The 16,905-nt window shown below is 43.6% G+C and overlaps 1 gene segment (V, D, J or C); it reads right to left on the minus strand.

Moving 5' to 3' along the window:
- Window positions 1–16,132: 16,132 nt before the first annotated feature.
- Window positions 16,133–16,716, minus strand: LOC100392337 (T cell receptor beta variable 9-like). The segment is given in 2 exon segments: window positions 16,133–16,536; window positions 16,656–16,716. Coding segments are annotated over 2 exon segments (405 nt in total).
- Between the last annotated feature and the right edge of the window lie 189 nt (window positions 16,717–16,905).

Genomic DNA, 16,905 nt, shown 5'->3' on the forward strand with positions numbered 1-16,905 from the left:
TAGGTTAATTGCTAACAAAGAAGACGCAGTTTAAGGCCACATTTTTGCTGTTGGCACAGAGGTATACCGCTGAGTCCCCTGCACCCCAGGGCACTTGCTGATCGTAGGGAGAAAATTGTTTACAGCCAATCTTGTGTGACCTGAGGTGTCTGTTTCCTTGTGGCCTTCATCCCTTTTTGTGTCTGTTAGGTGTGGGATGTAAAATGGTGGTCAACATTCTGGTTACCAGATGATCGTTTTGTTTTCCTCCCTGTTACCAAGTTCCTAGGTTTGGTAAGCGGAACTAAGGCCCTCTAACCATGACCAGGTCTAATCCCTGGAACCTAAAAATGTGTTAAATTACTTGTTAAAGAAAAATTAAAGTTCCACTAAGTCAAGTTGCCAGTCAGCTGACCTTAATACAGGGAGAGTGTCCTGGATTTTCCAGGTGGGCCCAATGTAGTCACAAAGATGCTAAAATGTGGAAGAGGGAGGATGAAGAGTGAGCATCGGAGTGACGCAGCATGAGCAATGGCTCAGCCAGCCCTTGCTGGCTTTGAAGATTGAATGGGGCCTTAAGCCAAGGATTGCTGGTGGCCTCTAGAAGCTGAAAAAGGGAGAAAAACAGTTCCCCATAGAGCCTTGGGAAAGAATGCAACCCTGCCAACACCTTGATTTTAGCCCAGTTACACTCATTTTGGACTCCTGGCCTCCGGTATTGTAAGGTAGCAAATGTATTTTGTTTAATCCTCCAAAATTAGTGATCATTCATTACAGTAGCACTAGAAATCAAACACTTTATCCAAGTCATCCATGAGTACAAGAGGCAGAAGCTAGATACAAAACATACGTAGAGGAAGATGAACAAGTCACATGGAAAGAACTTTAAGCCAAAAAGAAAATACACTATCTCTGCCCAGACCCCACCTTCTTCAAGGGGACACACAGGAGTCTGAAGTGAGTAGCAGAGGCAAACTATGAATAGACTGGGGAAGGTTCCTGCTGAGAGCAAAAGTTCTTGGTGGAGAAAATTCTGTTCTATTCCACCCTAGTGCCTGCCTAGTAAGTGTATATGCTGCTGGTGTTGTAATTGTGATTGTCCCCTCACTGGGGGACAGGACCCCTCCAATAGTCCAGGGTAGCACCTCCATTTCTCCCCACTCTTCCCTCTACGCTCAACAGAGCAGGTAGGGCTGCCCTGAGCCAGTTTGGGGGTTTGGGGCCACGTTCTCCAAGGCTCCTGTGACGTGAAAACTGCTTCTCTGCTTTCCCAACCCAGAACATGGATGCTGCACCACCCCAGTTCCTCATACCTCCACATCATAAGGGAGCTTGGAGGTATAGCCACAGCAAGGGCACCTGCCACTCAGTCCCATTCAGAGCTCAGTTTAGAGCAAAACCCATCTCCACACCAATAGATGCAAATTGCTTGGTCTCTAATTCCTTCATTCCCAGCCTTCATTCCAGAGGGCTGCAGCCCAGACCCTGAATCTAGGTCCAATCCCAGGGTTTCCCTTAAGAACTTTCCAGGGAGCAATCTCAGCCCCTCCCCGTAGACTCTGATGACAATGAAGCCACAGTGCCTCCTTGTGGCCAGTAGGCAGAAACAGCACAAATGTGCTCTTGCCAGGACACAGGGTACTTGTGCTTTGCTTTACTGAGTCATGGAGAGATGGGATATTATGATTTGTTGGTGTTAGAAGGTCACAGAGAAAGATTAATGTTGTTATGGCCTAAGATGGAACCACCTGAGAGATGGACATTGGAGTCAGACAAGTGGAAATAAAATATCAGTGTTAATGTTAATAATCAACAGTGCTCAGATAGAACAAATAGGCCCTCCAACGCTATCTTGAATCAGAATTTAATCCCTTCTCTCTCCCCTCGAAACTACAGGCCAACCCTGTAAGGAAAAGAGAGTTTTCCACTGATCTTAGCGCGTGTTGAAAAAGCACCAAAAGAATCTCCCATTTTTTCCCTCAGTAGCCAGGATGAAAGGGTGGTGGCGAAGAAATGAAGAGGAGAGTAAATAAGATAACGTATTTTCCTTCCCATAGGAAAGATTTGGCAAATAATAGAAAGACAAAAACCAGTGTATTACTTTAGGGAAGATCCCCCAAATGGAAAACGTGGAGCCAAGCATTTTTCCAGGGGACTGACTTCCAGTAGGAAAAGACAAGAGCCACACATCTGTGACTCCTTCCAGTTCTGACCCTTGCCCCTCAGGTGTGCTCACAAAACACATCACAAATGAGCCACAGCAGTGCAGGAATGAAGGGGATCCCATGTTCACTCTGTGCTCTCTGATCAAGTTCATTTATTTATTCACTTATTTATTATACCTTAAGTTCTGGGGCACATGTGCAGAACTTGCAGGTTTGTTACATAAGTATACATGTGCCATGATGGTTTGCTGCACCCATCAACCCATCATCTACATTAGTTATTTCTCCTAATGCTATCCTTCCCTTAGCCCCCCAACCCTCTGACTGGCCCCAGTGTGTGATGCTCCCCTCTCTGTGCTCATATGTTCTCATTGTTCAACTGCCACGTATGAGTGAGAACATGCAGTGTTTGGCTTTCTGTTCCTCTGTTAGTTTGCTGAGAATGATGGTTCTCAGCTTCATCCATGTCTCTGCAAAGGACATGAACTCATTCTTTTTTATGGCTGCAGAGTATTCCATGGTGTATATGTGCCACATTTTCTTTATCCAGTCTATCATTGATTGGCACTTGGGTTGGCTCCAAGTCTTTGCTATTGTGAATAGTACTGCAATAAACATACATGTTTATGTGTCTTTATAATAGAAGGATTTGTAATCCTTTGGGTATATACCAGTAATGGGATTGCTGGGTCAAACGGTATTTCTGGTTCTAGGTCCTTGAGGAATCGCCACACTGTCTTCCACAATGGTTGCACTAATTTACACTCCCACCAGCAGTGTAAAAGTGTTCCTATTTCTCCACATCCTCTCCAGCATCTGTTGTTTCCTGACTTTTTATTATCGCCATTTTAACTGGCATGAGATGGGATCTCATTGTGGTTTTGATTTGCATTTCTCTAATGACCAGTGATGATGAGCATTTTTTCATATGTTTGTTGGCTGCATAAATGTCTTCTTTTGAGAAGTGTCTGTTCATATCCTTTGCCCCCTTTTTATGGGGTTGTTATTTTCTTGTAAATTTGTTTAAATTCCCTGTGGATTCTGGATAATAGCCCTTTGTAAGACGGATAGATTGCAAACATTTTCTCCCATTCTGTAGGTGGCCTGTTCACTCTGGTGATAGTTTCTTTTGCTGTGCAGAAGCTCTTTAGTTTAATCAGATCCCATTTGTTAATTTTGGTTTTCGTTGCCATTGCTTTTGGTGTTTTAGTCATGAAGCTTTAGTCCATGCCTATGTCCTGAGTGGTATTGCCTAGGTTTTCTTCTAGGTTTTTTTATGGTTTTAGGTCTTATGGTTAAATCTTTATTCCAACTTGATTTAATTTTTGTGTAAGGTGGAAGGAAGGGTCCAGTTTCAGTTTTGTGCATATAGCTAGCCAGTTTTCCCAACACTATTTATTAAATAGAGAACCCTTTCCCCATTGCTTGTTTTTGTCAGGTTTGTCAAAGATCTAATCAAGTTTAAATATTCACTCTCTATTCTCATTACCCTGTTCCAATGAAGCATCGAAGGTTATATACTAAACAACATAAAATATTCTAAATGATAAAATGCCAAAACCAAGTGAGAGTCCTGATTCGATTATAAATCCCCTTCAAGTTTTTAAAAAGTCCTTTCCTTGAAATTAAAGTTTCAATATAACATTTCTCTATGCTGTTTACATTAAATATCAAGCAAATCACAGACTGACTCCGATATTAAAATTCAAAGAAAATTAAAACTTCAAATAAAAATGTTTTACCTTAATCTGAATAATTACAGAAGAGGTAACTCAAATTGTCAGAGGTGTTTGAACCAGAGCGATTCCATCTTAAGCAGGAAAATGAGGCTGGGACTTGCTGGGATGCATTCCCAGAAAGTTGGGTATGCCTAGCCTCTAGATGTTTATGGTTAAAGCAACAGATTAATAATGTTTGCTAAACAGACCTAGACTTAGAACAGACCTAGACCTCAGATATTGATACCCCAATATCTGAGAAGAGAACCATTCCTAATTTTCCTTTAAAGATAATAATATCGATTCTTGCAAAACATAGTAATTAAGAAAATTAATCCTTTATCACAAACCCTTGAAGCAAAGCACACCTCTCCATGGTCTTTTCTTGTCCGATACATAAACAAGGATTGTACCGAGGGTAGATGCATTCCTCCTCTTGCTTTCGGGAACACCTTGCTTTGTCCATGGAGTAGCTGTGCTTTCACCACTTTACTTTCTCAGTAAACTTGCTTTCGCTTTGCACTGTGGAATCGCCCTGAATTCTTTCTTGCATGAGATCCAGGAACCCTCTCTTGGGAGTTGGATCAAGACCCCCTTCCTGTAACAAAATTAACCCTTCTTCTGTTATTATTTAAATAGCGGGGTAAATAACCACACTAACAAAACCTGCAACTAATTAATATCCCAAAGACGTTATGAGGGATAACTGGGCCAGAATCTTGGAGAAGGCAGGAGCCTGAGGAGTGAGCCCAGCAGTCACTGCTTTTCAGGGCATTTGCTGATCTCAGGAAGCTGACTCCCAGGCCAGAGAGGCAAAGGCTAAGACTCAGCTGAATGAAATAGCTGAGTATGACCACTGAGGAACTTGAATAGAAACAATGCACTAGAGGGAAACCTGCTCTCCAGGTGCTCCAGGACACCTCATGCCTTGAATTCTGTTTCAGGGAGTCCTGGATTGTTTATGCATCCGTGCACTTTACTAAACACAACAAAATTATCTCTGTAGTAAGATATGTCCATCCTAGACCAAAAATTATTTCTACAACCATAGTGTCTGGCACAATGTCAAACAAATCAGGGTTATAAGGAAAAATACAAACAAATGACTGAGAAGCAGCACAAAAGAAAATTAACACAAACAACCCACAAGGATCTCAGAGGTGAACATGATCAGACAGATTGAAAGAACTGGGTGTCCTATGTTCAGTGAAATGGAGGAATCTCTCAAGAAGTGTTAAGAGGGAATTACTGACAGCAACAGTCCTTCAGAGGATTCCCAGCAAGCTGCCTTTTCAAATATTCTTAACCAGTACTTCAGAATGATTTCTAATACAAGAGAGTCTGCGTAGAAGTTAGGGTAGAGACTAGAGCTGCTCACACACAGTACATCATCAGCGGAGGCAACCGGACCAGGACAGTTAACTGCTTCCGAAGTGCTGGCAGGAAGCTATTTTAATATACAAGGGCAGACAAGTGAAGTGTTCTCACCAGCCTCTGAACTAGCTGGCCCAGGCCTAACTATCGTGTTGGGCTGTGTCTGCTACATCGAAAAGTTAAAGAGCTCCGAAGAAGCAGAATTCATTTTGAGCTAAGACTTGGGGATGGTTGCCAGGGTATGCGTTTGTGTGCATTTCTTTGAAGTTTAAAGTGTGCTGAATGAAATAGCTGAAATGATCAACATCGTCATCATTACAATATTATTATCATTGCCATATTTCCACAAAAACAGAGGAAAAAGATTTCCAAACACAAAGTATCTGTTGAGATTTGAGTGCATGAAACACCCAGTGTGAGGTCTAGAAGGGGCTCCAGAGCCAGGATAAGATTCAAATCATTCGGCTGCTGCAACAGCAGAAGGAGCGCCTCCTGTGTGCTACTTGCATGTTATCCATACCTGTATTAGCAAAGTTTACCTCACATGTTTCGGTGATTTGATGTTTTTATTTTTCAAGTTTATGTGTTTATTTTCTTAATTGGCAAACATCGTATGCATTTTGTATAGAACGACCACCCTCCCCGGAAGACTAAGCCTGTGATAAGTCACTTTCAGTTTTGGTTTCTTGAATTCCCACCCAGAAGTGTTTCAAATCCGTTTAAGGCATCTTTTCAAACAACAATCATAGCACTCGTGTTTTAAGAAATAGTTCATCTCCTTCCACTATATGAATCCTAGCTATATCTGAAAACGCCCTTCCTGGAAGGATGAGGAATAAGGAAAGGCTGCTGTGAGCTGACAGAGAGGAGAGAGCCTGGAGTTTTGCGCACAAGAGAGAAGGTCTCTGCAACGCTGTGGCTGAGCTGCTGGCACAGAGATACATGGCTGAGTCCCCAAGCTCTGCAGGCTGGATCTTGAGAGTGGAGTTCACGCCTTCGAGCCTCTCTGCAGAAAATCGATCTTTAGGCAACTGTGAATCATCTACTACCTCTTCATTCAGAAATTGAATCAGAAGCTCCGGGCCCTGTCCCAGGATCTGCCGGTACCAGTAAAGGCCAGCATGGCCAGAAACAGGATCACACCAAAAAGCCACAGCCTGCCTTTTCTCTGTAATCTTATATCTGGGGACCTGGACAACTCCAGCTTCCGTGAGTTCTGTGAAGGAAAAGGATAGAATTTGAAAACAGAAGGACAGAAATAATTGAAATAATCACTGGAATTTCCAGTGGGATAATCATGGTGTTCTTAGGACTCACCTGCCCCCAGGAGGCAGAGGGCCACCCAGCAAAAAAGCCTGGTGTCCATGGCAGGGTCAGGACAGGATGGGAGCTTTGCCAGTTCAGGGTCTTTGTGAACAGGAGCAGAGGAAGAGGAACATCCCAGTCCTTATATGGCAGTTCCTACAACAACCTCACTGTCTCCACAAATGCCTAAGGTCTTAGTGACCAATTGTTATGAACCAAAACAGAGCTAGAAGTTGGTTTAGCCATATTCATGGACTGTGTGTAAGTTCATCCAAGTGTCTTCACTCACATCCCTAGGGCTTGGGGGTTTGGATCACCCACTACATCTCCAGGCCCATCCTCTGCTGGATGTTTCTACTTGAATGTGTCAAAGGCAACTCAAAATGCAGACGGCCATTAGTAACCTCTGTGTCTTATCTGTATATTTTTCTCTTTGGGCATGTCTGTCTTACCAGGTTCTCCATCTACTCATTGCTATGATCTTAGACAGAGTGGGAGCTGGGGTCATTAACACAGGTTGATCCTAGAAGCACGTTGAACTAGCTAACACTCTAAGATAAAGGGGTAAAGGAATACCTTGAGACAGAGTTGGAAGGGTTCCTTTTTTGTGAAGGCCAATGACCAGTTCTCTCTTTCCTGTTATCAATCCTCCTGATGCATTGTGTACCAAGTCTTCATCATGGTTCTGCCTGTAGTTCTTGGTCATCAATGTAATGAGAGTTCTGATATAAGATGGGTGGAGAATCTTTTATCTCTGAAAATATCATTGCAGAAACTAAGAAATCTACAATCAGATTTGTTGAAATCTTAAAAAAAACAACAACCACCACCTTACAGCCTTAGTATAACTTACAAGTAAACAGCAATGGCTAATATTTGGCATTTTTTTCTAATGGGGCAGTATTCATCACAAATATACTTTTAGTCATTGCCTAGTGGGTAAAAGATGGAAAGGATTAGGGATGGAGCCCCTGAGAGTTGGCATAAGGCAATAATATAAGGACATGCATGTCCAGAGAGGTGGGAACGAGGATATATGTGTTCAGTGAGATGAGCTCAGAGCTATTCCACCAAATCCCCAAAACCTAGGGGACATATGTCAAGGTTATCAGGTGAATACCTGTGGGTATAGAATTACCAGAGCCATCGGGTGTTTCTGTCACAAATCCTCTGTCACTGAGGTAAACAGCTGCTGGCTTGTGTCCAACTCATGTAGCACCAGGTAATAATTGCAGGACGGAAAATTTCCTCACATTAAGGTGCCACTACCTGCTCCAACTTTGTGACCAGGGTATGGCTCTAAGTGACAACAGAATTCAGGGGATAGAGGTTGAAAAAACAGGACTTATCTACCGAACCTATCAGTCACAGGACCCATCTGTGACGTGCTTGCAAGTGAGGCATGCCAAGACCAGGGAAGACACTCCTCATTGTTTCTGGGCCTCACCAGCTTCCCGGGCAGCACAACTGAAAAATTCACGACAGAATCCTTGTCAAGGCAGGAATGGGGCAGCATCATGCTGCTCAGGGAAGAAGAGGCCAGAGCCCTGGGAAAGCTGGTTCTTATTCAGAATATTTTCAGGATTATTTGAGCTAAGCCTATCTGGGGAGGTCTGAAATTGTCCACTCCCCTCTCCTACATTCCCTTGACATCATCCTGTTCATCGTCCTGTGCACAACTGGAATGGGTTAGGTGTTGGGTACAGGTACATTGCTAATGTTTTTCTGAGTTCTCCTGAGTGAGAAGAAAATGGTTCTCCTTTTATATGGGTCTCTGAGCATGCACCTGGCTCCTGGTTCTCCTCCATCTATCCCCGGTGCAAGCCCAGAACGTTCTCCACTCAATGATTTGCTACAGTTGAGGTTTCTCAAGCTGATGCCTGTATCGATGGGGGAATGAAGAGTTGCTATTTAATGTCTCACATTTCACTGGCCACTCACAACATCTGCAAACTAGATTCTGGTTGCTGGGATGAAGCCACACATTTCCTTTAAACTTAACTCCTTGGATAGCATTAAGCCCTGATTTAAAAGCAAGCCAACCCCAGCAATCCCTAGTGCTGCCTGCTGGCCAATGGTTCAGAGCCATCAGGCTCAGGCCTTCCATTCATGGGTCAGAAATACTGGGGGCATATCTACACTGTCCTCAGTAGAATCAGGGCTAATAATGGACAGTGTTTGTGAGGTACTGGGGAAATCCGTCTCAGCTCCATCTATTTCTACTGTCTTGCCAGAGCCCCGCCTGCAGTTTGGCTGTGATTTGTTCCCACCAAAACTCGTGTTGAGGATTGGTCCTCAATGCCGCAGTGTTGCAATTTTGAGCCACATGGGAGTTGTTTGGGTCATGGTGTGGGATTCTTCCTGGAAGATTAATGCCAGGAGTCAGTTCTCTCTCTCAGGGATCTGGATTAGTTACTATAAAAGCAGGCTGGTATAAAGTGAGGGTCTTGCTCACTGTGGCTCTCCCTGCACAGGCCTGCTCATTCTTCCATTTCTCTTCCAGGTTGTGACAGCACGAAGCCTTCAAAAGAAGCCCAGCAGGTGCTGATGCCCTTTTGGGCTTTCCAGCCTCCAAAACTGTAAGCCAAATAAACCTTTTTTCTTTAAAAATTTCCCAGCCTCAGGTATTCTGCTGCAGCAGCAGAAGACAGACTAAGGTAGCCCTCTCCCCCTTACACAAATACATACGTCCCAGCTCTCATTTGGCAAAATCACTATTTTTCTGTTTGCATTTAATCACCTTTTGTTGGAATTCACTTGGGATGGCTGGCAAAATATTAGGGAAAGTTAGAAGATTATAGCCTCAAACCTTTTGGAAGGCTGAAAGGTTTAATGGAACAAGCTGAAGGCATCCAGTTCTTAGGTTAGAGTATTAAGTCATAGGGTGAAGAGATTTAGGGACAATAAAAGCTTCCCCAGTTAAGTCTGTTTACCCCACATGCCTTTGTTTCTACTCTGTTTACTCATGTAAACTTTGTGCTGATGGTCCTCTTGGGGGAGGTCGAAGTACCCATTAATGGTGTTTACTCTGGGCCCTGGAACCAAAAGCTTTTATTATTCGTAAAACCACTCTTTAAACCATGTTAATTTTCCACAAGTATGTTGACTTAGAACCTCTGTTATTAGAGCTGTACTGAATAAATGTGAGGAGGTACAGGGAGTTGTGGTCAGTTAGCTGCCATCACCCTCTGAAAGCAATTGATGACCATTCCTAGTCCACTGAAAATCACTGTAGTGGGTGTGAGAGTACCTTCACTTGTCTGTCACTGAGTCAGGTCTGTAGGACAGACCTCCACAGGTGGTGATCAATGATGTCTCAACCTTTGAAAGTTTTTAAGTTTTTGGCCAGACTGTAGAATGCTCAGAATCTGTTGACACAGAGAAAACGTTTGTTATATGGCCTCCTGTCATGCATTGCTAACCAGGTTTTGTGCCGGTTTTAGAGATATTAAGCAGTTTTGTCCTCAATCTATAAATTATCTTATCTTCTTCTGAGATTTTCTAAAAAATTATAGCCTGGCTCCTATGGAAAGAAAGTATTCTATAGAGCTAAAAGAGACCTTATCTTTCATTTTTATTTTATGATAATGACAGAATATTTCAAATATATTGAAAATAAACATGAGATACCCAACATTACACTGAAATAATGCCAACATTTTATTTTTGTCTGTTAATACTTTTTATTCAAAGCCTATTTAAAAACTAAACACCTATGGAAAAGTTTAGAGAACAATAAAAACAAACAATCTTAAAATGTACCTTTATATCTTTCTGTATATCTTTTTTTTTTTTTTTGAGACGGAGTTTCGCTCTTGTTACCCAGGCTGGAGTGCAATGGCGCAATCTCGGCTCACCGCAACCTCCACCTCCTGGGTTCAGGCAATTCTCCTGCCTCAGCCTCCTGAGTAGCTGGGATTACAGGCACACGCCACCATGCCCAGCTAATTTTTTGTATTTTTAGTAGAGACGGGGTTTCACCATGTTGACCAGGATGGTCTCAATCTCTTGACCACGTGATCCACCCGCCTCAGCCTCCCAAAGTGCTGGGATTACAGGCTTGAGCCACCGTGTCCGGCCACTTATTCAAAATTTATACTGCTTTTGTTGATGGCTCATTTTGGCTGCGTATCCTCACTTATGTACTGATTTCTGATAAAAGCTTGACATTAGAACAGGCATTTTGTGCTCCAATTTAATAAAATGGTTTCTGAGTCTTGTCTAAAAAAAAAAAACATGCAATGCCACAGAATATTTTTAAGGGCCAGGATTGGAATGAGCTGACATCATTTTATCCCACTCTTCAGACCCTGGTGACATATTTCCAACCCTCCAACTGCAAGGCAGACCAGGAACGATGGAGGAGCTACAGGTGTTCGGTGACCCGCAGTGTTCTCTGTCACACTGATTTTCAATTATTTGTATGCATTCCTCATGCCTTTCCCAGGCTGCAGCTTAACTTTTTTTATGCTGTGTTTTGACTTGCAACAATTTAATGTAACAATATTCATAGTGGTACGAATATTGTTCTTTTGGCTTTTTTTTTTGTCTCCTCTAAAAAACTCATCCCTCAAATGAATGCTAAAATTATTTTCCTTAAATTTTCTAAAGACTTGTGTTTTGTTTTTTGCTTTTTACAATTGAGAGCAAATGTGCCTGAAATACACTTTGATTTAAGAAATGAAGTAGAGATGTGGTACTAAGTGGGTGGTACGTATGCTCAGTGCAGAAGAAAGAATTATATAAACAACCCCAAGGGCGGAAAACAACTGACACATAGGAAGAAATACCTGAAAATAGGGGAGTGTGGCTGAAGCAGAGAGCCAGGGAAAACTTGGTGCAAAATGATGATAGAGAGGTAGGTCAATGGTTAATGGTATAGGATTTGGTGGGTTCTATTGCCCTTAGAAGAAAGCCCCCCCCACCCACCAGCCCAGGAGCAGAGACCATACAGGCAAAGATTTATGATTGTGAGTTGAAGGGTAATAGAAAGTAAGGGAAAGTGTAGATGGAAAGATCACCCAGCCCTTAGGGGAGAGAAGAGTATGGTGGGTTTGAAATGTCAAGGAAATTAGGAATCTCAAAGATGCCTTTTTCATTTTACAAATGGAAATAGGGAACTGCAGAAGCTAAGGGTGTTGGGATGACCTCCAGTTCCTATGACTTTGTTTGAACAAAGCATTCCTTACCTAAATCACAGCCACTGTGATAGAGGCTACGATTAGAAGGAGGTAGGTAGTTCACAAGTGCCTCTAAAACTCACTGCTAGGAAGGACTTCATGCAGGCTTGGGCTGCAGTTACAACAGGAATAGTCTCTTCCCTGGGCTTCATGGGCATAATGTTAAAAAAAAAAAAAAAAGAGAGAAGAAGAACAATTCCAAACCACTTGGAATCATCCCTAAGCCCTTGCCTAAGACTGGGGTAGGAATGGCACTGAACACCAAGGGTCACATGGCCCCTGCTCTGCGGCCCCCAGGCTGACCAGGGCTCTCTGACTCCGAGGAAGGCTGGGACGTGAGAGCACAGGCAACTTCAATCATTCTAACTGCCCTTTATGAGCAGAGAGGAGGCAGCTGTGCAACACTGTGGAGTCACTGCTGGCGCAGAAATATACAGATGTCTGGGAGGAGAGAGCAGACTCCAGAGTGAGGGGGAAATCCTCTGGGTCTGATCTAGAGACAACGTAGCCATCAGGGACTTCTCCTTTGTTAATATCTTCAACACCATATGAGTAATGGATCAGCCTCAGCCCTTGCCCCAGGTCTTGTCGATACCAGTACATATAGTCGTGATTCCAAGACTGGTGACACTTCAAGGTCACCTGCCTTCCTGTCTCTGTGATCTTGTGTCTTGGACTCTGAATGATTTCAGCATCCCCGTGTCCTATAATAGAGAACAACAGACACTGATGTTGTCATCCCAATAGAAAAGCTTGCATGGAAGCCTTGGGAATTCCAGGGAAGGAGGCCCTCCTGTGACCAGCCCTCACCTGCCCACAGCAGACAAAGGGCCACATAGAAGAGCCTGGTGCCCATTTCAGCTCCAGGGCAGGATCTTGTGTCTTCCAGCCCTGCTGTGGGCAAATTGAAGTTGGGCTCTCAGTGACTGGATGATGTCACTGGCCCTGCTAAGTGGGTGAACTGCAGGGCTAACCCGTCATGCCCCTTCTCCTCACAGAACAAATCATGTATAATAGAGTTGAATAATTTTTAGGTCTGTTTTGAAAGAAATCTTATAAACTCATGAGCTCTTTCCATGATTTTAGTAGGGGAATTTGTTCTTCTATGTATATTTATTTCTATCATGAGAAATTCTTTATTTGAATACTACTTTCAGTTTTGTGAATGTTTCTGTAGTCTGAAGAACATTGTCATAGCAGTCCTGGTGTCTTTTATGACTTCCCTGCCCGAAATTCAACTCCAAGTTGAATTATTTTCCTCTTTGTTTAACCTCTGGATACTCGTATTCAGCCTACAGGGATACCCTTCATTAAAAGGGTCACCTGACATCCAGAAAGGTTTCCAAGTTTCAGGTTCAGGGTCACTACCATTTGAAGACTTGTTTCTTACTGTAGCACCTCATTATACCTGATAGGAGCCTCACTGTCTGAGCCCAGGCTGCTATGTGTTCTCATGGGATTTTTCCCTTTGCTTCAGGTGAAGCCACAAACACTGCACCTAAATCCCCTGAGTGACTGTACTTACTACGAAGAAAAGAGGAGGCTCATTAGGAATGTGGATGAAATATTCACCAGTAACTGCACCTATCTGGAGTCTCTAGGGTCACAGGGATATGCTCTGTTTCTATCCAGAAGATCTTGTGCTCACCTAATGGGAGAAGGTTGATGGATTCATAAATGTGCTATGGTGCAAAACACATCTAGTCAATAGCACTGCAATAGTTATTTCAGATACAATAGATCATCTATTTGCACATCTTGATGTAACCTGGTTGGGTAATTCCCACAATCATACTCCAGTGGGAAAGGACACAGAATCAGAAGTGGAGACGGGGAGGAGACCCATGAGTAGCCCCAAGGGAGGCCGTGGCTGGGGCCTGGCAAGCCCGGCAAGGACGTTCCCATCTATGCCCAGAACTCACCTGGTCCTGGGGGACCAAGAGCCACACAGCAAAGGAGCCGGTCCTCATGGTGGAGCCAGGGCAGGAACAACAACAACAAAAAAGGCTTTTCAGATCAAGACCTTCATTTTGCAAGGGAGGGCACATAGATTTCCAGAGCTCTAAGGATCATTCCCTGAACCAGGTGTGATCTACCAAGAATGTCAGTGCTCTCAACAACACTCTATCTTCTCTGGGGAGATAAGCACCTATCAGGTAAATATATCCTTCTACTTTTAAGTTAATTTATTATTTAGTATAATAAATTATAATAATTACATGTTAAAATTGTCTACCTCAACTTGAAGCTTTGTCTGTTTTTTGCACTGGTGTTTCCCCAGTACCTGGACAGTACCTATGTAGTTAACATAAAGCCAATGAAGAATAACCTCAGGGCATCTCCCTTGCACAGATCTTTACAACACTTTGCAATTTTGCATTCTCTTTTGCAAAGAGCTACCTAAAATGTATCAGCTTTGTGCCCCACAAAACTTGAATCTACTCTTCACCTATAACCCATTAAATGTTTGTTGACTGAATGAAGAAAGGAATGAATGATTATCTGAGTCCAGGCAGATTTTACTGCTGTAAACAGAATCCAAGTTCATTCAGTTCAAAATAGGTTCAAAGTTTTAAGGGAGCAGAGAGCCATCCTGAGAATGCTGGGAATGTCTGATGAATTCAAATGAACCTGGAAAAGATTAGTTTATATACATCATCGTAAGACTTTTTAAACGAATCAGTAGCCATATGTATAAAAGAAAAACAGTGGTCTCCTTCAAAAGGAAGGGTCTTTGGATGGTTGCTTCATTCCATCACTGCCACAGATCAGGCCGTCTCTGAAGACAAAGTCTGTGACAGGGAGGCTTGGGTGCATGTAGCTTATTTGGGAAATGATTCCAAGAAAAAGTAAGAGAGCAGGAAAACAAAATAAGGAATGAATAAACCAGGATAAAAGACCAATATTGTGTTTGTGCTGGGGCAAGAGGAGATGGAATCCATTGGGACCTCCAAGAGCACACAAGATGCTCTCTGGAGTTCCTGCATGAGTGGGCAGGTTGGAGCTTTTGTTCCCCTGTCCTGTTCCACCAGGAGCATCAGGATCTCTGGCTGTCTTTGAGTACAGCCCAAGTGGTCTCAGATAATATCAGAGAAAGCCCCAGAGTAGGAAGCAGCAACATTTCAAGGAGGCACTGTGGAGGGGCACTGTCAGCAAGAGGTGAAATGGGAACATGGCAGCAAGGCTGAAATCAGAGATGGGAGGAGAGGATGTGATGGAAGCACTAGAGGCTTCTCTATGGTGTTCTTTCCAATAAGGCTGTGCCTTCTTCTATAAGCTCTCTTGCGTGATGGCCAATCACAGTGAAGCCGTATCTTTCTGGGAGCACCACACCTTCATGCATGTCGGACTCAGTTATCAAGCAGGAAGTTCATAAGGGGTAACATTGTCATATTTCCTTAATTGGCGATTCTTTATCTTAATTTTACCTAATGAACTATCAGACTACCATATTTGCCTTTTAGATGACTGTGTCTGAAACGTAGTTGAATCAGGCAAAAGTAATATGTGTCTGCCTTTGTTACCAGAATTTCACAGAGTAAGTAACTGCTAGATTGGAGATTTGGCAGAGAATGTATAGGGTCCTAAGATTTCTTGAACCTACACTTTATATGACTCTTTTTAAACTTACCTCTCTAAAATCTCTGCAAGACTGGCCAACATGGTAAAACACCATCACTACTAAAAATACAAAATTTAGCTGGGCATGGTGGCATGCACCTGTAGTCCCTGCTCTCAAGAGCTTGAGGCAGGAGGATTGCTTGAACTCAGGAGGTGGAGGTGGCAGTGAGCCAAGATCGCACCATTGCACTCCAGCCTGGGTGACAGAGCGAGACTCTGTTTCAAAAAAAAATATTAACTAATGAATAACAATTTTTCATGTACTTTCCCTGACAGTAGATTGCATCAGGCACAGGAAGACTACACTTCCCATAAAAACCATTTAACGCTCTTTGTTGTGAACCTAGGAAAGCTCCCTCCTCATACAGTCTCCACAAAAGAGATCACACAGCCTTGCCCATAGGATGGCTACAGTGCAGAAAACTGCTCCCCCGCCTTTTAAAATCACAATAAAGAATAAATGGATATGTTTTGCCTGGAAATCACGTGTTCATTGGACTTGTCAGGGGAGAAGTTATAATGCTCACAGCATAATGCATGACCTTCATATTCTGCTCATGGGGACATGAAAGGGGACACCAGGCCAAAGGACAGATCTAAGGAGTGTGGGGGGACAGTGCAGAGGTATGGAAAGAGCAGACTTTAGCTAGCTATTAAATATGAGCCCCAGGACATCTGCTGTTCCTCAGATATGTAAACAGGTAAAATAATACTTAACTTACATAGTTTCCATGAGCATTAAACCAGGGCATGTACAGAAGCTCCAGAGAGTGTCTGGGAAAGGCCTGTCCACTCTCCAGGGCCTGAGCCCCTCTGGCTGGCAGCACTCCCCTCACTGTCACTTCCTGAGTGGGACAGGAATGTTATTGCACAGAAGGCCAATGCTCACGCAGGGCTGTGCTATGCTGCTGGCACAGAAATACAAAGCAGAGTCCCCCAGCTCCAAAGAACTCAGGTTTAATTCAGAGCTCATGTTAGGGAACTGTTGTCCTGAGAATCCTTCAGGAATGTTTCCTTTTTCTCTCTCATTCCCATTATAATACTGAATGAGGAACTGGAGGCTCTGGTCCAGGCTCTGTCGGTACCAGTACACAGAGAGGTCTCCAGACCTAGGGGAGCATCTCAGTGCCACTCGCTGTCCAATTGCTGTGAGCAGGTGCTTTGGGGTTTGTGTGACTCCAGAATCCACTGGGCCTGTGTGTCGGAAGATAGAAGTCAAGCGTAAGGCACAGAAGAAAGCCATCATCGGCCCGTGTGCGTTTCAGGGATAGGAAATGGAAATCAGAGACTTTCAAGGTGTGCCCAGGACTCACCTGCCCCCAGGAGACAAAAGGCCACACAGCAGAGGAGCCTGAAGCCCATGGCAGCATCTCCTCGCTCGGGGCTGGGGTTTCTGTAGTAAGCCTTCTGCAGTTCCCACGCTCTCTTCTTCCTGATAGGAGCATTGGCCCGTGACGTCACCGCACTGACGTACTCCCCCCCCACCCCGCCCCCGCAGGCCACGCCACCCACTGCACTCTTTTGTCAGATCTCAGGTTCTGCTACTCCATGTACTGTAATTCC

The sequence above is a fragment of the Callithrix jacchus genome, chromosome 11 (assembly GCF_049354715.1).
Source record: "Callithrix jacchus isolate 240 chromosome 11, calJac240_pri, whole genome shotgun sequence".
In the NCBI taxonomy this organism is placed as follows: Eukaryota; Metazoa; Chordata; class Mammalia; order Primates; family Cebidae; genus Callithrix; species Callithrix jacchus.